At 38.7% G+C, this 25038-nt stretch overlaps 1 protein-coding gene across 1 annotated transcript; it reads right to left on the bottom strand.

Moving 5' to 3' along the window:
- Positions 1–1297: 1297 nt before the first annotated feature.
- LOC114877500 lies at positions 1298–21663 on the bottom strand. The gene is made up of 4 exons (XM_029190162.2): positions 21270–21663; positions 4119–4405; positions 3381–3641; positions 1298–3004 (listed from the first exon to the last, which is right to left on the bottom strand). The coding sequence occupies exons 1-4, from the start codon at positions 21319–21321 to the stop codon at positions 2573–2575; spliced, it is 1032 nt and encodes a 343-aa protein (XP_029045995.1). The 5' UTR covers positions 21322–21663; the 3' UTR covers positions 1298–2572.
- Between the last annotated feature and the right edge of the window lie 3375 nt (positions 21664–25038).

Below are 25038 nucleotides of genomic sequence, written 5' to 3'. Positions count from 1 at the left end.
CACCTTGTACTTTCATTATCGCGAAGTTGCGTTGTGTTCATCAAAGTTCACTGCGTACGCGAATCATTCTTACGAATCGTAATGGTCCCTTCGTTATGCATATCCTAAATATCTGTACATTAGAGAAGAGGTTCTTAAAAAAAACAATTATATCATATTACATTAGCAATTAAATTCGCTTGAATTTTATTACAGAGTAATGAAAAAATTGTAAATTTTTATTTGTTCAATTTTGACACTTTGATGACCTCATATTTTACGGAATCTATTGAAAATCATCATATTGAAAATTTTTTTCAAGAAGCTAAGTAATCTGCCCGAATGACTTTGTTTCATAAAAATTAATTATCCAATTAAGATTAATACTATCAACTATCGAATCTTGGTCGATTGATTTCCAGTTCTAAGAATTGCCTAAAAATGGCCCTTCCAAATGGGAATCCCTCCTTAATTAAATTTTATTTCCTCCTTTATGTCATTACAAGACTGCGAATGTTTATGTACATGTAAGTATGTACTTATAAAATATCTTCACTCTTCAAGTGTTTCAAACTATCGCCTTAATTCTAAGATTTTACATATTTTACACGTTCTAAAGAATTTATTTTATTTTCTTATACGTAACATATAATTAATATACTTTTTGCAATAAACATCCGCAGCCTTTTTATTAGTATTTTGATAATATTTCTCCCGTCTGTTATTTCAATCTATTGAAAAACTACAGCAAAATTACTTTGTCAATTTCATCTAAATTTAAAGGAACCCTTTAAAAACTTTTTAAAATAAATTAATAATTTTTTAAACGATTATTGAGATCCAGATCTACAAAATATATAAAAAATGTTTTGACTAAAATTAAACATTCTATATTTTAACGAAAGATTTTTGTAATCTAAAAAATTTTAATTAAATTTACATTGTAATTTTTCTGAAAAAAATCTTTCTGAAAAAAATAATCACAAACGCCTATAATTTGGCGTTCATCGAATAGGGTTCCTTAATTAATACAGAACTGAGATGTAGTAGACTTGATAACTACTATCCGCTCGTTAACTGCCCGTAGAGGCCTATTACCCTCTACGTGTAAGTACTTTGACCAACAAGTTATCAATAGTCTACTGTAACGAAAAATATTTCGTACAAAATGCGCTACAATTGTTCGCATACATTTGTAAACGAATGAGAAGAAAATTAATAGATAATAACTGTCATGTACGTGACGAGACGCGAGATTCTACGGACTGACGGAAAAGAAAAATAGAAAAGAGGATTAACGATTTTATACATAACGTGTTGTACGCGTTAACACACGCCACTTACAATTCTAATATAATATGTCTATTTATAATTAAAAACGTAGGAACTCTGTATGTCCGCGTACGCTCGAGATATCACAGCTAAACGACATTAACGACTTTTCGCCTGTTTACGTTAAAGCTACAATAAATAAGTTTGACGAACCCATCGTCCATTTGTTCCTTCTCTTTTCTTGGCGATTAAATCGATGACTGTTCGCACGTTACGAAATCTTCGATACCATCTCAAGCCTTCGTCGTATTGTGTTTTATTTTTCACGATTAACATGTTGAATGCGGTGGAGGCCATCGGTAACCGGTGCCATAAATTCAATACAATCGAATAACTGAGAGAAAAAAATGTTTAAGTCACATTCAAATTGAAAAATGAAACGATTGTGTTTTAAATAATCGTAATTATAGGGCGTCATTCAACGTGTTAATCAAGTATCGAGTGCGTCGAATGCAAAGATTCTGATTTCCTATTCTAATCATTTCATCACCTCGTACAAAGAATCAATTATCTTATTAGTGTTGTCGCTATTCTATTTATTAAGTATGTTATTAAACGTAATACTGTTTCTGAAGTACACTTCTTAATACTGGTCTCTAGTATACAACTTGATTTTTCAATAACTATATCAAAACGCACCAGTTGTCGAAATTAATACGATTGTCGTTCTTTTCTAATTCTAACTATCTCATCGGAACAAACTGGCAAGATTGCAAAATACTAAGCATCTATAATCGTAATAATGAAATAAATAAAATAAAAGAATGTATACGTCAACGATCGTTCAAATAATGGAAAAATATTTTCCCAGGGAAGATCCACAGGCGTATCATTTTTAAATAATAAATTAATATTAAAAACATAAATAAAAAGGATTATAAAAGAAAATACTATATAAAATAGGCCTGAGCAATTTGATGCCCTTAATATCTCTAACCCTGTCCAACACTTTGCTCTTAGGCAATCTACAGCCCAGAAAGAACTGCCCAGACCTGGCATAACCAAACGAATCTCAAATCGTCTAAATAAAATTAAAATTAAAAAAAAAAAAAAAAAAGCATAGATACGTTCCTTAAATATGCGTTAAAAATGCTTTATAAATTAATTTATGCAAGAAATAGTAAAATGTAGTTCGCTAAAGGCGATCCAGTCATAATAGAGAGTTCCTTGTCGCAACGTAGCGTTTGCCTGTTAACCCTCCCTTCAAAATAATTGATAGATCTGATGAAAATCGTAAGAAGCCTTTGTAAGATTAATTTCATCACACTTTTACGAGTTTCTTTTGTTTATTTCTCAACAGTCTGTTCCTCGGAATACCCTTTCGTGGTCCCTGAGGCAAGGAACTTTTCTGGCCACCGGCCACTGGCTGCTTCCTAATTGGCTTGTTTTGTTTCTTAATCTTCGATATCCTCTTACCCTTTGGCCCGGATCCTTTGTTAATGTTCTTCGCTGCTGGACGTGGCCTGTTTGGGTCACAGGTGCCCGGTCCTGGCGCGGTCGCGTTGCGAAACGCTTCGGTCCAGGCCTTCAGGAACGTCTGATACAATCTGATAACGCCCCAATCCTGAATCAACATCAGGGTCAAGTCGCCCTCCTTCGCCCAGTTTGAACTTTCCGTGACAATTTTGGCCGTATGTGCTGTTGGCACTTGCAAGCCCAGGTTCAAAATCGCTGTCTCCACCTCGCAGAGAACCTGTAACGATAAATGCAACATTGACATTTTTATTTTCTGTCACTGGCAATCATAAAATTGTAATGAGAATTTCAATAATTAATCATTATTAATATATTGATGGCAGAGTGTTTTATAGAATCAATGGTTCTTGTAAGTTCATATTGAAAAGTGGGCAGTTTCCCTGAGGAAACTAGTAAACATTTAAATATGAAAATTCTATGAAAAAATGATAAAAATGATGAAATTTCGTATGATAAATTCTCAGAATCCTAATTTTGAAAATATAATATCGACATTACAAAATAAAATATGAAGTCAGTCAGGAAGAATTTATTACTACACATGATAAAAATAGCAGATATCGTGTTGACGTATGGTATTAAATGTTCCGTACCCTAAGAATCTCATTGTGCATTTGATTAATGATCTCGTTTCTCCTGTTCATCGTGAGATCAACGTTAATGTTAGATTTCAGACGGAAAGCTCTGAGATGATGGAACGTGATGGCGAACCTTTGGAGCGAATCGTGAAGATGCGGAAGCGCACGGTCAGCTTTCTTTCCCTTTTCGAGACACCAAACCTCCCTGGAATACCACTCGAGCTCCTTCTCAGGGAGCCAGGGCATTCTGTACTGCCCCTTCAGCACTTTGTACACCTGCGAATGAAACATGAGAACATTGTTTTCTTTTAATATTATCCATATATTCCTCGCTATTATTTCGGTATTTTATTTCTTCAAAATTACCCAATATCTTCCCTTATGGAGAAATTCTAAAAATAAATTTTTTATTTCATTTTCTAATTTTCATTTTCTACTTGACATCTTAGAAATGAATATACTTAAAATTTTCTTCGATTTCTTGCAAATTATTGAATTATTTTAATGTGCTTCCGGTGGTAACTGGTCCCCGCGGTATTCGAGGTGTTAAAAAAAGAAATACGACTATCGTGTCACATCGTAATCAATGCAAATTACAGACAGAACAGAAAGTAGGACTTTAGCACTAGCAACGTTGCTTGGCGCGCACGTGCGAGCCTCTTTGAAACAGCCGCCCACTCTCTTTTACCCCGGCACGGTTCACCGATTAATTACGAATCGCGGTCAGGTCGAACCACGTTATATATGCTTTACCTTCGAGTATATATCGTGCACATCCTTCAGATGCATTCTAAAGTGATTCTGAGCTACTCGTAGCTGGGTGCGCACCCTCTTCAGGGTCCTGTGCACGCTGTGCCTCTGTGGCATCCTCTTGAACTGCATCGCCACTGGATTCCCACACGGTTGCAACCAACGGTCCATGGTATTTGTGTTTGATACGGCGGTGCGAAGGCCGAATGCAGGTGCACCTGAAACCGTATTCAGGCCCGAACTCAGGAAGAATGCGAGGCTCATCCAGGTAATCGTCTGTGCCACCGAATCTATAATGCAATTAAAATACTCGACGTCAGAATAGTAGCTACCTGTATAGAAATTTAATCAACTATCTTTTTTGATTAAATTTTGAGCAAATTTTTTAGCACGGATAACTACCCCTAAAATTAAAGCGTCACCACTCTATGTTCATCCTAGATTACACAAATAATTTTTCAAATAATCTATTAATTATTTTATTTTGAAACACGACGAATTGTGTTATTTCATCTCTGAATAAAATAAATTTGAATAATTAAAAGGATCCATCAGCTGTATAAGGAACTTAGGAAGATGTTAAATGGGTAGATTAAATAAAAGATGTGCAGTTTCACATTCAAGGGTGTGATAAAGAGATTGTGAAAAGAGAAAGAGAAGAAAAGGGAGAATCGAGGCTCTTCCGACTTTCACAGTCGGTGTACCTACATGGATACGTAGGTACCTACCATTGCACCTACGCGCCAATTTAACAGCGACCAATCGTCGCCCCCGCAGTAGGAAATGGGTTGCAAATCGGAGAATCAGGATTTATTGCGCAATTAAGCGTCCCAGCTTACGACTTCCTTCGCGATTCCATACTTTGAACGAACTCACCCCGAAGGCGTGCAGATCTTTCGTATGTACTTTTTTACGAGCTCTGACCCCCGTCGGTTAATAAATTTCACCCGAGCTTCATTATCGTTGAATTTCGTGTAAACGTAAAGCTGAGTGCCGATTAAAACTGATTTATTTACTATATTGTAACACGCTAACAATTTTCGTTTCATTGTCAGAGTCAAACAGCCAAGAATCAGGCAAGTCTGAATTTTGTAATTTTTTCAGCCGAAATCAGAAATTCAATGAGAATATAATTTTGATGGATTCAAGAATATTGAATAAATAAAAAAAAAATTTTATAATGATAAAAATGATGATATTCCATGCCACCGCAGTGAAGTATGATTGATCTGACGTCGTGACACTAAAGATGAAGTTATGACACAAAATCCAATGTCACGACAACGCAACAAGAGTTATGTTTTGTATCATAACATTAAATGTCACGATTTACCGTCATATGAAAACATACCCTAACAATAAGATGCGCGACATAGAATGGCACACGTGTGCTCTCGCTGGCCCTGTGTGCCAAGACGTGTGTTCGTTCACGCGTGACTGACGTGCGAATTGCACGAACGATCGTATCGAATCGCCGTGACAGCTCGGCTCCGAACACATGCATCGCCACTTCTGATGGTTGTACACACGCGCACAGGCAATTAACGCGCGTTAATTACCCTCGTGGTGGTCCTCGAGCTCTTTGTCGGTACATGTACCCAACGTTCTCGACGCCAAATTCTTGTACCGTATGGTATATGATACAGTTTGCATATATAGGGTGCTTGTAATTGTCATTTTCTCTACCATAAACAAATTTGTTTATAAATATTTCGAAAGATTTTCAAATTCAATTTTCTCAAAGAATCAATGACGCACATGTTGTGTCATCAGTGGTCCCTGATATTAGAGCAATAAATGTATATTTTAGTTTTTTTGATTGTATACAGGTATTTAAAGCCTGTTGCACTGACAAGCTTATATAATCGGAAAAATTGAAAATTTTATTTACGATAATGTCGAAGTTGCGATAAGAATCTACGCGTAATAAACTAGAATTAGCAAACGCATAGGAAAAGGTTTAAAGATTCTTGAAGCATAACATTCTCATAAAGCAATATCTATCTGTGTTAAAATTCAATGAATTTTAATGGGAAAAGAGTGGACATTCTCTTAAAGAATTTATAGGAGGTCTAAAAATGATTTAATTTTCTTATGAAAATATCAAAGCTTTATATCAAAGCAAAAAATTTGGGTTCCTAAGGATGATCTTGTGATAAGATCCAAGTTTCGATTCGGTTAACCGTTAACGCATCGTTAAGTCTCGCTCGCATTACTGTGAATAGAGAAAAGCCGATTGCAGAACCGGCTGATGTTAGATATCGTATTAACATCGATATTTCACTTGCAAACTCGAGTCGCAAAGCACGCGTTGCTAATCGAAAACAAACTATACGAGCTAGTCAACTTTCAACACGGCCGATTTGAACTGCCAGAAGGACAATAAGTGATCGGTTCACCGGCGCAAATCGACGGTGTTCGATGTTGTCAATTGTTGAAAGCGTTGAAAATTGCTGTTAGCTCGGATCTTTTCAGTAGAATCGCGCTAGCATTGAAAACGCGTATCATAAAGTTCTAACGAACGTGACCCCTGCTCGTATTTTGAGTATGAACTTTACAACTGTTCGCTTGACAATAAGTCACGATTCGATTAGTACGCTGCCGTGAGACCGAAGGGAGCCAATCGCACGTATCTTATCGTAAATTCACGCCTCCTCTTCTTCTTCTGCAATCGTTTTCCACCGCAGCTTCCAGGCCGACTTATACCGTTCGAAGATGTACACATTGCGTGGGTGAAGGTAGTCTTGGCTTTAGGTGCACCCTATCTTGTGTACACTTCTAACGATTATTGTTTTCCAATTGTATTAATTTGTCTTTAGACTACCCTATAATTCTATTACCAAAGTAGGCTTCCCAAGGAAAAATGGCCATACAGGGGTAGCTGAAATTCTTCATGTATTCAAATTTCATAACAGAGTTAGGATTTTAATTAAAATTAAAAAGAAAGTCCGAAACTGCGAATTTCATCGAAAACCACAGGCTTCCAATAGTAGCAGTAAGATAAATTCCAGAATTTCAAATAATTCTTAGGCAAAGTTGCCACTCAATTTGTAAATTTAAATACTCGTAAATTAACCGTTGCGAGGATAGCGAATGTTCGATGTGTTGCAATGATCAAGGAGAATCTTAACGATCTCTTTAATGATCACCTGATCAGTAGGATATATGAAAATCAGAAGCGAATTTCCGATGGTAATCATGACGGGTTATAATAACGGCGCTATCCGGGCATCGTCCCTTCTCCCAATGATCTGCATTCCGGCCAATGTCGTGTTTCGGAAGATTGCTCACTTGGCCGTTTAATGCGCACGTTCGTGGTCTGTCGATCGGTTTTCTCAAAGCTGAATCGCCGTCATTCTCGCGATGGATTCCCTGGACGACGGTAGTCGGGCATCCGATCGATCGACCCTCCGGTGATTTGGAGAAAAGGGGCGGCGAAGGGGAACGACGGTCAGGGTAAGGAGAGGATCGTTTCTTCGTTTTTTCCGCGGAGCTGAGAATGAAGATTGTTGGTTTTGTTACACCGATACCGAGGTGGTGTTGTGCCTCGAGGCGGCAAAAGGCGGTTGCTGCTTTCTGAGAACGGGTCGGAGTTGGCCGCACCGGGAGCGGTGATTGCGTGGTGATTAGCCTCCACCTTCGCCTCTTTGGACCGACTCGAACAGCGAAGAACGAGAATACTATTCGACGAAGAAAACAAACGAATCGTCTTGGAAGAAAGAACACGATATCATTGCGGAACAAGAGTGTGGGAGCGGATTGACCCATAAGAGTCCATAAAATAATGCATTTTTTCGTCATTTGACTGTGAAGGATATAATATGGACTAGAGTAATTGTTTCATGAATTCTTTACAGAATTTTGGAACAAATTGGGGGGTTCAACTTTTGGACCACTTACATATATTGGGAAATAAATAGACGACCCTCCCCTAAATACTAAAAAATAACATTGCATCAATAAATAATTTTTTATTAAATAATATCGACGATATTACTTCCATGACGTTGACAGTATTAAAAATAGTACATATGAGTCAGAGTTAACAGTAAAATAATAATCCCATAATGTTTGACCGAATGGTGATGTTATTAAATGACCAAGTCAGTAAGCGTATGAATAAATTTCCTTGCTGCAATGTCATTCAAAATGGTAAGTGGAACGCGTGTCTGCATCTCTTTCTACACCTCCTCCTCGTACCTCAACACTGATCGTCCACCGCGTGAGCCTGCGTGTGCGCAGAAATCGTGTTTGTACACCGAAGGTGTACCATCCTCATCCGCGCCGACGACAAGAATATCGCGTACAATGCGCGAATACACGGTGGGCACCATAGAGAGAGGCAGGTTATGCACGGCACGCAACATTTAATACGATACGCACGCGGAGGGTCGTTTAGAATAGTTTGCAGAGGCGTCGAGCTTTTTCCTCGCGTGCAATCTGAAAGCGATACGATAACGCGTATTAAAGCTTTAGCATCGAAACCCGATATTTCTCGTATTGTTCCGCTCCGACAATACAAAGTCTACGGGGCTTTATTTTGAAGTTATCGATGAATCGTTCAGTTTCTTTCAATTGGCTGAACAAGAAGAAAAACCAGGTCAACACCTCTATGGTGATCAGTGTCTCCGCCAATGGGACCTGACGTCACGGATACGCCAGACAGATTAGCGGGGCACACGAAAAATTTGCATTTTGTCTGGCAGGATCAGCGCGTTGGATATTCACTGTCTGAACACGACCCAACCCATAAACTGCTAAGGGATTTCAAATTCTCCAGGGTTCACCTCGATGTTTTACTTCAGGTCTTAACATAAATTAGGAAAGAATCAATCCTCTGGATGAAGCCACCCTAAAGACCTCGAAGACCAGATACGATGGACCAAAAAAAGCCCATGAATTGAGGGTCTGTTTCTGCAACCATAAAGTGGCAAATGAAAATAAAATTCTAGAAAGCTCATAGAAAGCTTCTGTTTGAATCAAAGAGAAATTAAATATGCGACATGTACCAGTACTCTTCAAGGAGTTAACCCCTCGTCTTAAGATTTCTTCAGCAATTGCATCAGTCAGAGCTAACTATTCATTGCTGCAACGAGTCTCTAGGCATTCACGGATTAATCTGTCGCACTTAACACATAAAACTGTCATTCTATTAGACAGGGCTTACACCCGGAAGTTTCAACCAGTATTAGACGAAATAGTGTTAAGTATAGCAATGTCAGCTGTCAAACAGTCGATGCCATACGAATCAATCGTGACCCAAAGCTACGTGCATACGAGGATGCTACAATTAAATTCATTATCCCTTTAACCCTTTCAGCAGTTCTCTATCGAAGAAGATTCTTGACAGTGCAAATTATAATTAGAATAATCGTTGAAATTCAACCCCACTAAAAATACGAACTATGTCACATTTGAATCGTACATCGCGTCAGGAGTGTAACACGATATTACAAGGCAAGAAGGTTAATGAAAACAAAGATGTTCGTCGTAACAAATGTGCCAGCATCTGGCAGGAATGCAGCAACGTCTTATCACCTCTTTTTCACCCTCTTTCTCTTCGTTCTATCCTTCGTCCTCTTTGATCATCAACGCGGTGTTTTCGTGCCTGTTCCTCGGCTACCTGCTACACGCCGCGCCGTCGTCACCGGTTCACCAACACCGCGGAACGATCGTGTAGACACAGCAAAGGTACTTTACGGTATTACGGTGATATGGATCACTGATGTCATACTGACGTCATCCATCGTTTATATCCAGAGGTGACAGCCTACCGTTGGCATCGGTGCAAGAGTTGATCGGGAACGACGTTCCACGACCGCATCGTGGCGAGAGGGAAGAAGCTCAGAGCGCTGGAATGCATGCGATCGGCTACTACGGCGTTCAATGTCATCGTCGATTACATTATCTCGAATCGCCGCGATAGGCCGTGCACACGTGCGTAAGAAGAGCGTTCGTGGAGGCCGATTCTATGTGCATGAATCGCGGTCGATGCTATCCACGCTCTTTCTTTCCTTCTCTCTCTATCTGCTTCTCTTCGCCTCCTTTCTTTTTTTTTTTTTTTCGAACCACCATTGCGCAACCAATCTTCTCCCATTTTCTTTTTCCCATTGTAACAAGATTGCGCGGGTCCGTGGCGTTTCGCCAGATCGATGTACATCGAAGAGTCGATTATCGGAACTCCTATTCTATTATCCGAAGAATGTATTTCTTTGGGTGTACAACTTTGTACGTTTGCATTCTGCACAGGCTGGTACCATCAGAGTTTGAATTTGTTAACATTTTCATTTTTCTAATTTATACTTTGAATATACGAGTAGAAAGCTTTTCTTATATTGTCAAACAAGCACATACCATGGACCATGAAACGAAAAGAAAATTAATTGCTTTCCTCGTTTTGGCGCGAAAAAAAAGGAGAAAGATCGTTATGAATATTTAACAACGGATGAATCGTCGGGAAAAGTGTATTATGCAAAACGATTGTGAAATTACTGCGTTCGGCGGGATAAAGCAGAATAAAAGGAACATTGTGATTAATGACCAATAATATGCATTATTCATTGCGCGCATTCTTGTCAGTCTAGTTCTCCACGACGACTGGCTGCTCTTTCTTGGAACATTCCAAGAGAAAGACGCAGAGGTAAATATTTTCTACGCCCGTGTTCATTCACGCTTAGACAATTTTGTCCTTGCACATTTGCAGCTGGATATGCATGCAACGGTGGGGGACATTTGTAAGAGTTTAACATTGCATTTCGACACGGATTTGTTGCTTCTCCTTCATTCTAACGTGAGCACAAATGACCTAATCTCTCAGCTTCGGTCATTTTATATTAACCCATGAATAGTTGATTATGGAGCAAAGTTCTTCCTGAATGCAAATTTTGCGGAATAACGTCATTTGTGTATTTCTGTTTTGTGTGTGGATCATTCTACGTCAATTTGATCATGTTTTGACGTCAATGCTGGGGATTTTATTCCAAATCAGATATGAGATATGCAAAATTAAGGGGAGTTTAAGTCATCACTTTGAGGATTTCTTATTTGTTTAATGAATACAAGATGGTGTAATCTCTTAACTCGTGATTGTCACATAGAAGCTATGAACCCTTGAACGGCGGACCAAGGAGAATGACCCAGACTCCGTTGTTTAAGGGTTGAAATCTTTACTGAAGAATATTTTTAATTTCACAATATTTTGATATTTTTATTATCTACGATTTTAGATACCTATTACTCAAATAATTAAAAGAATTTCTAATAATATGGGATGGATTTCTATGGAAATTCAAGCATCGCTTAGATATGGGTTTCACATTTGCAATTTATTAAATAAATATTCTTCTAACAAGAAGAAAACGGACATTATTCATGGAAGTCAAACTTCCGTACGGCCATTAGAGACGCAGGAACGACGCACAATGGACGCTAGTCGTTTCGTTTAGTCGTGACTGAGGGTAATTTGCTGTTTGTCGTCCGTTCGATTCCACGACGCGTCTTTACGACCGACGTCGTAAACTTTCATTCACACCAAAGTCGAAGGATTGTATCTCGTCGCGAAACATTCGAGAACAAGCAATGTTTAATCTAATCAGGAGAAAAATATTTGGCAAGTAGAAATGTGTTTCCACAGGTATCCTGCATTCTCCATTTCTGAGTCTCTGCCATATCAGTTTACGAACTTCAGAAGAATTTGTCAATTAATATATTTTATCTTACATTATTCAGTTGGTAGTATATAATTTGTCAGCAGATTAACTTGTTTCAACCCACTGGGTGTTAACTTTAATCCACGTATCGCAGGATCCAAATTGGAAGAAGAAATAATATTGAATTAATAAAAACTCAATCATGTAAATTAATCGAAAAAGAAAGAAAAATGCAAATGAATGTACCATTACCGCGAATAAATGCAACAGTGTTATCTGATTAAGCAAAATTCTCGGCTTGCAAACCGTAAAATCGTGCGACGGACGTCACATTAAAGAAAGCAGGAGACTTTTGTGTGACTAATAGCAGGCGGTCCCTCCATCTTAAGACGGCATAAAATCGAACCCTTTACGAGGACGTGGAGCAACGGGCATATACAGAGATGTCAGCGGGGCTTTCAGATGGAACTTGGTACACGTACCACGTCTCGACGTCTCTTCAGAATCTTTATGATTTTCACGCATTGTCGAACGCGGCGAGTCGATAACGACCTCGACCTCCGGGTCATAAACTCGGCCGACTGTGTCACGAGGTGTCATCGCGTCATTGCTTTTAATGCTTACCCGGCCCTTCTGGACCGATGATTAAAATACGAGACATCGGTGAAAAACCTTAATTTTCTTCTTAAATGAACGAACTCGATTGTCACCTATGGTATTTCTAAACTATCCTGGATACAGTACACTCTTCTCCCTTTTTTCACTTGAAAACAAGTTATTAGGGAAGGACCTCAATTTTAATACGTGGACCATATCAATACCATAACAATACTTCTAGTATGTAGGTCAGTACACTAGTAAATCTCTGCTTCTAAAACTCTTATTCGACTTCGAAGTGCAAAGGGACGCGTCAATCGAGATTAACTCTTCAGACCCTGACAATAATGTAAATCCTCCGCAATAGTCGGCGGACGTAAAGCACGCTAGCCCGGATCCCCTTGAAACCCACGGTATATACAGGGTGTCCTATGATATTTCGGACCTATTTCAGAAATTCATTTTATTTGGCTTTATTTATGAAATGTAGCAAATTTTCTATCGTATAACCTGATATTTATGTGAATATTATGCAAATTCATATTTTTATAGAAGATAGGTACCCAGATAGAATTTTTGTCATTTTCATGTTAATTTTCTCAAAAACAGTCATCTATAAAGAAATGTCATTCTACGATTTCTTCTCAATTTTCCGTATAGAATCTTGGTGTTTCCGGTTGTCACACGACACCCTGTATGCACGTAGAAATTGAAATGCGATCAAGTCACAAGCACGTGGTAGCAAGCGTGTAAACGTGACTGGTCCGACGGCGTGTCTGCGGCAAAACTGTTGGTGTGATTCGTGCGTGCGTGCCTCGTTACAGAAGAAAGAGCAACGGTGGTCGTGCCGATCATTGAACCGACTTTGCAACAATCGCACTGAATCAAAGTTGTCGGTGGTCAGGCACATACCCGTTCGCTCCACCCACGATAACCACGTTCAACAGCCTTCGGATGCGTACCCATTGTTTTCTATCATTCTTTTTTCTTTCTTTTTCAAACGAAGATTGGACGATCGATTCACGTTCTTGCTTGTCATATAAAAAGATGCTGTTATCATGTTGGATGCCGTGGGGGTCACCCATAACCATCATAAATTTAATATAATTGAATAATTGAGAGAAAAGAGATGAGAAAAAAAGTTTTTACTGAAAATTTCTGATGGCTGCAACCTGACCATTTTAGAATTTCATAGCTTTGGAGTAAAAAAGCTGGAATTTCATTGATAATTTTTAAACGCAAAAGACCGTGAATTATTAGAAATGCAAGTGTCTTTTTATAGACTGGATGGTGGTTCATTACACTATCTATGGGATTTGTCGAATTCGAACGTTCTACTCCCAGATATTTATCTCGATAATTAGTTAATGCAATCCACCCGTGCACGAACCTGATCTCGAGATTGAATTTTCACCTATACGAGATAAACCGGATTTATTAACTCGATAATATCAGTCAATTTACTTTAATTTGCAAGTAGCCATTTGATAGGACGTTATTGCAACTGCGCCATAAAAGAGATCGTATATTCTGAACTTGTCTGAATGTTACTAATTGTAAAGCCAGTTGAAAAACAATTTGTCCCTTGCAATTGAATCATGCTTTCCGCTGAATTACGCTAATTTCAATATTGTAATGACTCACTCTGCTATATTATTGATTTGTAGCAGAAAAAAATAATAACAGTGTTGGTAATTTTATGCGTATCTATAAATTACAATAATTATTGTAGTTATGTTTACTGTACATAAATGTACAATAATAGCATTTTTTAAAGATCCATAAGTTGAAGTAAATAACTATTTGATAGAAACCCTTCAGAATGAGCCTAAATGGATCATAGGAGGGTGAAGTAAAAAAGCAATTGTTGCAAGGAAAAGAATTTGTTCGCGTTACGATCTCTCTTACTCTTGCACGCTTCATTAATTGCCCTACTCGCCGAAGCGTGGACATTTTTTCTCGTGAGAATGGTAAACGGGTCACGTGCGAATCGCATACGGATCGGCCAACTCGCGGCTGGTATTCTCGCGCGAGGACACGGCCCATGTACCAAGTTCCTCCCGGCCTTTCTTATGGATCCGATCACCGTGTATCCTCGCTTCTCTATATATTATAGAATGCGCTCCACTCTTCGGGCAACACCGCAGCCCTGTACTCTTCGACATGAATGAACGCATCGCTCATTGTGCGCGCACAGGCCCGAAGGTTGAGAATAGCAATCAGCCGGCACGATGGATGGCGTCAGGTGGCGAGAGATCGTAGATGGGAGCTTGTCTTCCGATGGTCGTACGACCATTGCTTTATTGCACGTTTCGTAATTGGACCGACCTGAGAATCAACACACCCCGGGCTATCGTCGTCGGTACCGTCAAACTCGGCTACGACTAATTATACGCTCGGCCACCACTCCTTCCTTTTTATAGTATCTCCGTGTGGAGTACTCGATGCGAACATTCGAAGGTTATGCTTTGCTGGACACGTGGATCACGATGATAACAAAGCTATGCTTAGTGTGTTTTAATTTACTTACAAGGAAGGGGTAAAACTTCCTCGTCATTGATTTTGTTGAAACTTTCAACATTGGTAGATTTGTTCAATTGTAGGGATAGGTGATAGGTGTTTTGTGGGTTAAGTAAATTTTAATGTTATTCAGACGATAAGTAGAAAAATATACCTATTTTATTTTTCTAATCATTTTACCATCGATGCAACATAATTTACGTAAAAAATAAATTTGTAGCGACTCGACAGATATTGCTAACAGAGACACAATTCCGCAGTTTTGCGAAATACAAGAGATTACAAACACGCAACGGGCGTTGATAAGCGAACGGACAAATTGATTTTATCGATTCCGCTATAAATCTTGAAACAATGACTCGAGATCTGCTTCGTTTCAACATGGTCAGCGTATCTGACGAGACAGAAGGAGATCGAGACGGTAGTGGCCGATAGTCGGTAGTCAGACAAGCGAACCCGTCAGAAAACCAGACAAGAACTCAAGGAACTGAATTTATACTCGAGCCCGGTTTCCTCGCGATCTGTCTCTTAAGCTGGGTTCACACTAGTAATAAAAATTTCTGTTGCACAATGAAGTATGTTAATGCAATCTTAAAAATTCTATGGAATAAATAATTTTTTTTTCTTTCTCCAATTTTGTAAGAATTTTACAAGTAATATTTTTAATATTACTTCTAGGTATGCATCATTTTGCAATAATTTAAATACTGAGCTCAAATATCTGTCAAAATTACTGTGTTAATTAAGGTATGAAGTATTAAAAAACTCAGTAAGGAATGAATATGTTTTAAATCTTTTCCTAGATTTACTAATAGTTTTGCATTAACAAATATATATTTTTTAATCGTTCCAATGATTTTTTATGAAAAGGAAATTGCTCTATATTTTGGGGGAGGTCAGGCTCACTCTAAGCCCCATGAATGTGAACCCAGCTTTACTCATTTTATCCTGTGAGAAGGTACAAAGGCAAGTTGCAGTCGTTTCACCGTCCACTGAAGTGAGCACACGATTAACAAATTGTGAGAAAAAGTAACCCGGAGAAGTGGACAAAATCGACGTACCGATGACATACTGGCGACATGTGTACGTTACGCCTGCGTATATCTTGTCAACTGGATGTGTACGTCGACCACCGCCTACCACGTTCAGCCTCTCACGTCTTGAGTAATTTTATATGTGAAGTAACGAAAAAGTCGATGTTCAAGCGAGAAGGATAGAGGCGAAAGAGTAAGACTGACGTCTGTCTGGCTGTACCAACGACGTATATGCGTCTAGCTAAGTTTTTTCTTGAATAAAGAATCACGTGTAACGAAGAACGAGAACCTCGATTACGATCCGATACGTGTTAAGCATCTTAACGTCTTGTCTGTTATAATTTCACGTATAAAGTCGTCACACGGTTTGGTAAATTGCTTCATTTCGATGTTCAACCCTTTGGACGATGGACCGCTCGGAAAACCACAATTTAAATTCAACCCTTGGTAACTTAAATTTTCAATGTATAACGGGTCAAATTTAGACTCGATAAAAACTGATTATCAAACTTCTTCAAGTAACGTCATTCTCTTATTTTTCTTTCTGTTACGATAAGTAGTTTTGCAAGAAAAACTACAAAGAGGTGGTCATAATGACCCACGTATCCAGTGTCGCTCAACAGTCGAGGGACTGGCATAATATTTTCATTTCACGGTGGAATGCCCGTCCGTCCCATATAATATGTCCAGTGAACCTTGATGAACCCGAAACCGCATCTAAATGCGTGTTCGAGTCACTTTTGGGTGCTCATATTTTTTATGATTATCATAAAAGCGACTTAGAAAAGGATATTAACAAAATATATTTCACGATTCATCATCAATGGTTATTAAATCCTCCAAATCAGAACGTTCTTTATATTTTCTCGGAACCGTACCTGTACGATTTTTATGATCATCCAGAGTTTTTGGTCATTTCACGTAATTTTCTGTACGAGTGAAGGGGGTCGATGCAAGGACAAATTACGTTTGGTGCAATTTCGAAAGATTTTCTCTTGCGACCCTATTTCGATGATTGGAATGCAGCGTATAATTTCAGTTGGTGAAATTGCTTTGTTACTTTCGCCCCTGACTTGGGAATTTTCGCTACCACTTTTTCACGGAGGACAAAAATGAAAAATGCGATCGAGATAACTACGTTTATATCCGGCGGAAATTTAAGAAATTCTGTTATTTTACTAACGATAATTTTTTAGATATTACCTCTAAGAGTATCGTAATTGTTTTCAAAATGAAACTGGATTACCAGAATTAACTCCTACACGACGAAGACATAAGGTCATTTTAAAACATGAAAAATGAGTACCAATTAATGTCGCTGCATTCTGAATAATAAAAAATAATACAAAAACGATGACAAATGATCAATAATATTAATAAATCATTTCAAAATACAGAAAAAATGTCAGATTGGATTTAGTGTACTTTTATGGCTGACCGAATTTAAAACTATACTACTAAGTGGTGGCTGCGACTATACGCATGTCGCTCCTAGAAAAGAACAATTGTAAAAATGATCCTATACAAACAAGCAGAACCTTCATACACAGAAACGTACTAAAATGATGATACTTGAATGGTTCTTATGCAAAACTAATTTGGCCCTGATTGGGTATATCAGCCATTGGAATATAAAACGAATAAAGTAGCCAGCCAAAGGGTTGGTACATCGTTTTACGGCGGCTCCAGTTCTACCTGACAAAAGAAAAGAAGGTTTGCCTCGGCACTGTTTGACTCCTCCTTCGTCCGCTTCACTCCACCTCCCTGGGAACGATCAGTTTCGTCTGGTGTGCCATCAAGAGCAGTGAACTTCCTCTCCCCGGCTGGTCGCGAAAACGTACACATCACGCATGCGTCGTCCAGGAAGAGGACGACGTCGACGTCGTCGTTTCCGTTCGCCGCATCTCCTCGTCTTCGTCACTTTTCAGCAACGTACGAGACCACCTCCGGGCCGCACGAGTGTTTGATAAACCGGTTAAGGCCCGTCCCCGGATCTGTTTGCCTTTGGCTTTTGTAACTTTACTAGTGTTGTGACTCGACTCGGAGCTAACACGACAAGAGAAATAAGAGGAAAAAAAAGGGTCCGCGATGGTACCCCGTGTAAACAGTCCGTGTGTGTCCCGGATCAACACGGCGCACGCCTCTATCAGAGACCCCTGAGCCTGCCTGTTCATCCTAGCAGGAACACACGAGGCGGCTACAGGTTGCCACAGCCATATACTGGCAGCTTATTCCAAAATTCTGGGCACAACTCAAAATTGTAAGAAAATTTCATTTTTCGAAGCCAAGAGTATTGGGCCATGTTTTAAGGGAGGGCTCTCTCCATGGTCCGTCGTCCGAGGGTTAAGGAAAATGGCTACGTCCCACCAATTTATATTAGAATTTAAAATATTAATTTTGGGATAGATGCAGCAATGCGAGGTGGACCAAACTTCTCCTGATACCCTATCTTCGTAATGGAGGAAATCTCATTTGCGCCATGACACAAGGCAAACCCAGGTGTCATTTCATTCTGCTCCACGACACTGTTGGAGAGGATTTATTGTTTGAATAGCGGCCCGAGAGGGCGAGGCACCACGAGATAATTACGAAACGCGAAAGAAAAGAAAGTTGAGGACATTTTAATGTACGGTGTCGAGGTGAGAAGTTGGCTAGAGAAAGGATTGGTTAATGTGATAGGTCCATCTTTTTGGATACAATCATACGAACAGGGTACATGTATTTTCATTTTCATCTACTAATCATGTCAACATCATGGGAGGGATGAAACAAACGAAACACATCGAGACTAATTAGAATGAGCAATAGAGTAGACATCCTAAGATGTTTAATCATTAACACAGTGATGTGCAGGAAGAGAGTGTTATCGGTAATCGATGCTTCAAATGTAAGATCATAATAAAAGCATCATTTTTCCTGTTGATAATAAAATTTTTATACGATTGCAGCTGAGGGAAAACAATATTAGAAACTACTTGAACATTTCATTTCAAAAATAAAAGAATTTTCTAATTACACGGTTGTATATTAGCCATGGTGCTTGAATAGAACCAATCGTATAATTATTGTAGAGTTAGGAATTCAATCCGACATATAAATCGAGTTGGAAAACATAAATTAACTAGAGAGAGAAACGTGCCTCGAGAAACTGGTCCTTTGCGTTTCAAACAAGTCCAAATCAAAATTTTAGTAAAATGATATGGCATCTTAAATTTCGCAAGCGCTTTATCTTTCTGCCCTTCTCAAGACGTGCTTCAAGAAAGATTTTTGATTAGAAAATACCATGGGTCCTTTTATTTAGTATCAGAGAGAGATACCGAAAGTTTAAATTAAACGCTCCAGAAATTAAACACCTAATTTTTATTTTTAATTATTTTTATATAGAGAATGAAAAAACACTCGATACTATGTTTTCTCTCCATAGGATTTTCTCTTCGTGACTCGTGTCACGTTTCTTGAAAGAGCGCGATACGGTGACGAGGAGATGAAAGAAATATCGAAGTTAGAAAGGACGATATCTTTCTTCCTGAGCATCAGTTCCGAAGCCAAATAAACACGCGAGAAATCATGCTCGTGCGTTGATTAGGTTTTACGCTTAGTCATGCGTTTACTAATTTTCTCCCATAAACGTCTATTAATGATCGATGAGGTATTAATGGGATTCACTCGAGCAGAACTGCTGTCATTTGAAACCGCATCGGGACAATACATTTCTCGGTTATCTATGCACAAAAATGTATATACGTATCGCCTTATCATTGAAAAAATATCGCTTACGTTCATTGGTATTATGATTAAAAGTAATATTTATTATCTCTTTTGTCTTATACAGAGAGCAACACGCAATTGCACAAATTTCAGATTGCAAATAAAAGAAAACACGAAATGAATCGAAAAGTGAAAGAGAAACGTAAGATTAATGAATAATTACATCAGCAACCATGTGAATTATTTTTCTACAGAAAAAGAATAACCTCATTAAATTTTTAGCTTAACTTGGAAATTCGTTGATAATTAGAAAAATTGGGATTTAATTGAAACACCGCCTATTAAGAATAATATTCAAATCCTATCAAGTGAAAATTGTATTTTGAATTCATATTAAATTTGATTCCATCTTTATCTCATCAGTTGTGCCGAAATCTTTGATTACGATTATCTTAACATTACGTAGTCAATAATTTTGGAACATGTGACACCTAGGAACCGTGTTATGATTCAATTCTACATTTGATTCACGTAATAGATAACGGTTATACCGTGATATGTTGCCAGAAGAAATGACTAATCTGGTCCAATTCAAAATCGAACGATGATTAGCATTTTTCGATTACGATAAATGTTACTTTCTATGAAAGTTTGAACCGGTGTAATAAATACCGAATCATTTTTGTCGAAGGTAGTAAGTTTATATTCTTTCTTGATTGGAAAAGAGGATATGTTTTACGACGCGACGTGCAAAATCTTAAGGCCATAATAAATTAATTCAACAATCAACGGTTGCATTTAGTCAACGCGATTATCGTATAATTATGATCTAAGAAGTCTAGTCGTCCTCGCCGATCAGATCCAAAGGCTGTCTTACGCGCGAATAGTCGAGAGAAAAACTATTAAGGATTGAAGAAAATTGAAATGGTAAATGACGAGAAAAACTAGAAAATCGAGAGTGGAATAATCGCATAAATATTGCTGTCAGATATTCATCAATTAAAAAGTAATCGTTATCTTCTGCGTTGCAAATTTATACATTTTCCGTAAAACAATCTGACAGTTTCAAAATAATCATAAAATAACAAAATACCTGAACGTTTATGGCGAAACAGAACGTAACAGAGAAGAAAAAGAGCGGCAATTACTAACGGAATTTTCTTATTTCTGAATATAGCAGACAATTGAAATACCACTGCATTCTATACGCATTTAAAGACCCTTTTTACCAGGGTTTGTAAAATAAATGAAAAAAAAAAAAAAAAAAAAGAAGCAAAGTAGCCGAGACAGAGCGAGGAATCCTCACGTGTCACTGCATCATTATGTACATTACGGCAAAACTCGCTAGATACACCTTGTCGTTAGTTCTTTCCTGCAAGTGACTCCTAGGTAGAAATAAACGAGGATTGTTTTCTTTTTTCAATCGAAACGAACCAGAGGCACTAGCAAATCCGTGTTTTAACATCGTGTGATCGATAAAAACAACGCGACGTCCGTCAAAGATTTTGATCGAGCATTTTCGCGGTGAGCGACCTTTGCTCCCGTCACGATTCGGTTCGAAAGAAAAGAGGAGTTTCTTTGTCGAAATAGCGTAAGAAATGATAAAAGCTAGAGAGAAAGTGGGTAGAATTTAGCAATGTACACACACCGCCTTAGTGTGGCGAGGGCGAACGCTCCGGCCACCAGCAGCTCGATCATCTCTTCCTCGTCCTCCTGCAGGAGAGTCTTCCACTTCTAGCTCGCATCCACTCACTCACTTCCGGTCCGTCCGCGATCCTTCCCTCCGGGCAAAGTCAGTTCTCGATTGATATCAGGCTCGTCGAGACGATACGATCGATGAGAAATCACGTCAGATCGATGTCAAAGTGACATAACAGCGCACTAAAAATCTCCACATCGCGCGTTCGGATTTGCTGATCCCTCGGGTTGTGTCGACGAAACGCATCCGCGAACTGGCACGCCGATCGACAACGTGTCCTTGTTTTGATCCCTTCGAGTTGTGCGCAGACTATACCGAACGGGAGAACCGGCGCGGTTGACCATTCGGCTTGCCGATCTCGTGGTGACTGAGTGGGTCCTCGGTTGCGACTCCCTGTTACTCACTCCGCTTCACGGACTCACTACTCACCTCGTCCTCTCGCTCTCGCACGCTCGCCACACGGTACCACCTCCTTCCCTCCTGCCACCGCCTCCTACGACACCCAACCTCCTTCCTCTCGCTCTCGTTCTTGCTCCTCCGGGCTACCTCTCGGCTCTCCCTGGCTCTCCCACCTGCGGCTACGCCACCCTCGCCGATTCTTTTACCTCCGCTTTTATTTGCGTGGGGGATAGAGACACACGTAGCTTCGGACCCCCGCTCGGTAACCACGATGATTTCATTACGCGTACCTCTTAACCCTTTGAACATGCTTCTATACCATAATGTACATATACCGCTGTCCATAGTTTTTAGGATATTTGTAATTTTTCTTTTTGATTGAGAAGTGGTTTGCTTGAGTTATTGGATTTTTATGTGTATATTATTATTTAATGTTGGGTTCATCCTCGGAAGACGGATGGTTTGACAGATCCGTACCACCTGTGTTAATATTAACTTAATTTTACTCATTTTATTCACCCGGTGAATATTCACGTTCGTGACGAACTGTTATATTCATCTCTAATAATTTGCTTTATATTTAATCACCAACAGATAAGCACTGATATTACGAGCGATTATATTGTAGTCATTCGATGTAAAGTATTTACATTTTGATATAAGAGATATGAAATGCAAATTTAAAAATTATAATCAAGGGGTATTTGACTGGAAATAAAGTCTTATTTCAGACGGTCATAGTGAAAGGGTTAATGTACGCTTCCAGTAATCATATTCTTATTTGACCACATTCATTCTTCTCATCAAGCTGTTCCAAAGCAAAAATAATCAGATTCAATTGAATCTTATGATTAGTAACCAATTGATAATTTTCAAACATCTACGGCACCTATACTTAAAAAATGTACCCATTTCCTGTAGGTGGAAAGATATGAGCATCCGGTAATAAATTCCAGCATAATCTTACCTTATAAAGTATATTGGTGCTAGATAAATAAATCTATGGCATCTTTTTCAATTTTAACAAATTTAACAGAAATTGAATTTTCTTTACAAATCTATAATGTGCAATTACTTATAATAATTTACCATATATGGCCGTACATTAAACTATTTTTTATGTCGCTAAATAGAACAGGTTCAAATATATCTGAAATTCATGCCGCGTGAAGGGATTAAACGTCTGTTGATTATTTGTACATTTGATGAAATCATACTTTGATACTGACGCAGTGATACAATTTTATACCAAGTGACATCAAATCTTGTGAAACTTGTAGATCGTTATACATCATTTTTATTTTAGTTTCATCAACTGTTGCCCATTCTGTAATTTTGGACTAAAATTAAAAATTTTTCAAGCTAAGGTATTTTGATTCAATTTTTCAGTGATCAATGAAAAATGTTAAACGTTCGATAAGTCGCAAAAATTCATTGATGAGCACAAAAATTCGAAGAATTGGTTCACAGCACTCACAGGTTTCATAATCATTAGTCAGATCTGACTCATCATTGAATTTAACACGCGATTCGATCGAGCATTGATCGATAAATCTCGTGAAAATAACTATAATCCCTTTCTCTATTAGCTCGTACAGTTGCATCAAACAAAATATCTAATCTCCCCCTTTTCTCCATCTCAAACAAAAAAGAGACAAACGTTCTATCTATCTAAATATCTATACATATATCTAAAATTTCATACGCGGTTTCATCATGTGGTCTGTCTGCCGTTAAAACGTAGAAAAAGGAGCGTAAAAGTCACGGGTACGATGCGTCAGCATCTTTAATAAAATAAAATCGATCAAACGCGTAAATTTTTTCCATGATAGAGTGCAAAAGTTTGCAAACAATAACAATGCCAGGTAGATAAGGATTGTGGCGCATTCGAAAATTCTTCATTGTGTTGAACCGGCGACGAAAACGCCGTCGTATACGTCACTGATAAGATATTATGTTCGCGATTAGATGCGGTCGCGTCGCACGCTTTGATCAAGTGCTTGCAAGCGGATTCGTCATGCGTGCTCGATAACCGGCACGATATTGCTTATCATGATTTCAAGTAAACCGTTCGTATTACTTTGAAAGAGAAAGCAGAAAAAAAGAAACGAAAAGATGAAATTTGCAAGGTGTTTCTGTATGCATCCGAGTGGAGGATCCATGGCCAGGGTCCCATTAGCGCGTGCAAATTATTCAAATATTATGCGTTGCAAATTAGAAGACACCGCCGAGATGGGCCAGCGCGGAGCAACCGCGGCGATGGGTTATGCCGCAGCTCGTCTCGGGATTTTAATTTAACGATGTGCGCGGGTCCGTTTTAACCCGTGGGCCCCGGGACACGCGAAGCACTCGCACCAGGATCCATCTACGAGCGGATCGAATTACCGGGCCAATTATGGTGTCACGTCGTTAATTAACCGGTAGTCGAGCCTAACGGCGTGTCGCGGAAGACCTTTTCGAAATAAGCCAGTCATTCGGGACGTGAATCGTCTCGTTAACGTTGCGCAAAATCCTCCTTTATAGTAACGTATGCATTATTGTTGCTGCTTAGTGAGTATTTCTCCTAGGAACAACATCCTGTCATATTGTGCACTGAAAGGAGTATCTGTGTTTGAACGTTACAATTTTGGAGAAATTATTATATCCTTGGATCATGATTTATTTTAACGAAAATGAGATAATCAATTTAGTTAATTTATGCCATAAATTGCCATTTTAAAATATCCATTGAATTCATACTCTTTGGACCGAAAGGGTTAATAACCTTGATACATTATTTTGCCCAGTCATGGTTATAAACACAAATGCAACAGAGTAAAAATATTATACCTGTTTGTATTTCTACACATATTAATAGCAACAGGCTTCTCATGCTTCTTATATTCTTCGTGTGTGTTCTGTTCAGTCAAGTTGCAATGACATTGTCTGACTAGTTTCACTGATAGTAATCAACGGTGTTCAAGAATATATAGCAGGGGTTTCCCGGCAGTTTTATCGCATTTATACTCGTTACATTTGTTATGTAACGTCTGGCAAAGGCGCAGCCTCTTTTCAAAACAATTGGCGTATCTCGGATAGAAAAGATGGAAAATTCTCGTTACGCAAGGCTAACTCCTGAAATCGGTCGATTTCTCGGCACGATCTGAGCTGTTTCCGACACTAGTGTCGATGCAGGTGTCAAGTTTTTGCTAGTCATTAGAACGGAAATACGTAGCACCGTTGCACGACTTATTTCTCGCTTTGCTTCGGACACGGTTTCTTTTTTTTCTTCTTCTTCTTCTCTTACAACCATTCTTTCGTCAGCTTTGAGAAAAACG

Source organism: Osmia bicornis, chromosome 9 (assembly GCF_907164935.1).
Source record: "Osmia bicornis bicornis chromosome 9, iOsmBic2.1, whole genome shotgun sequence".
Classification (NCBI taxonomy): Eukaryota; Metazoa; Arthropoda; class Insecta; order Hymenoptera; family Megachilidae; genus Osmia; species Osmia bicornis.
Note: the sequence above shows the minus strand (reverse complement) of the source record. Positions and strands in the feature narration are given on the sequence as shown.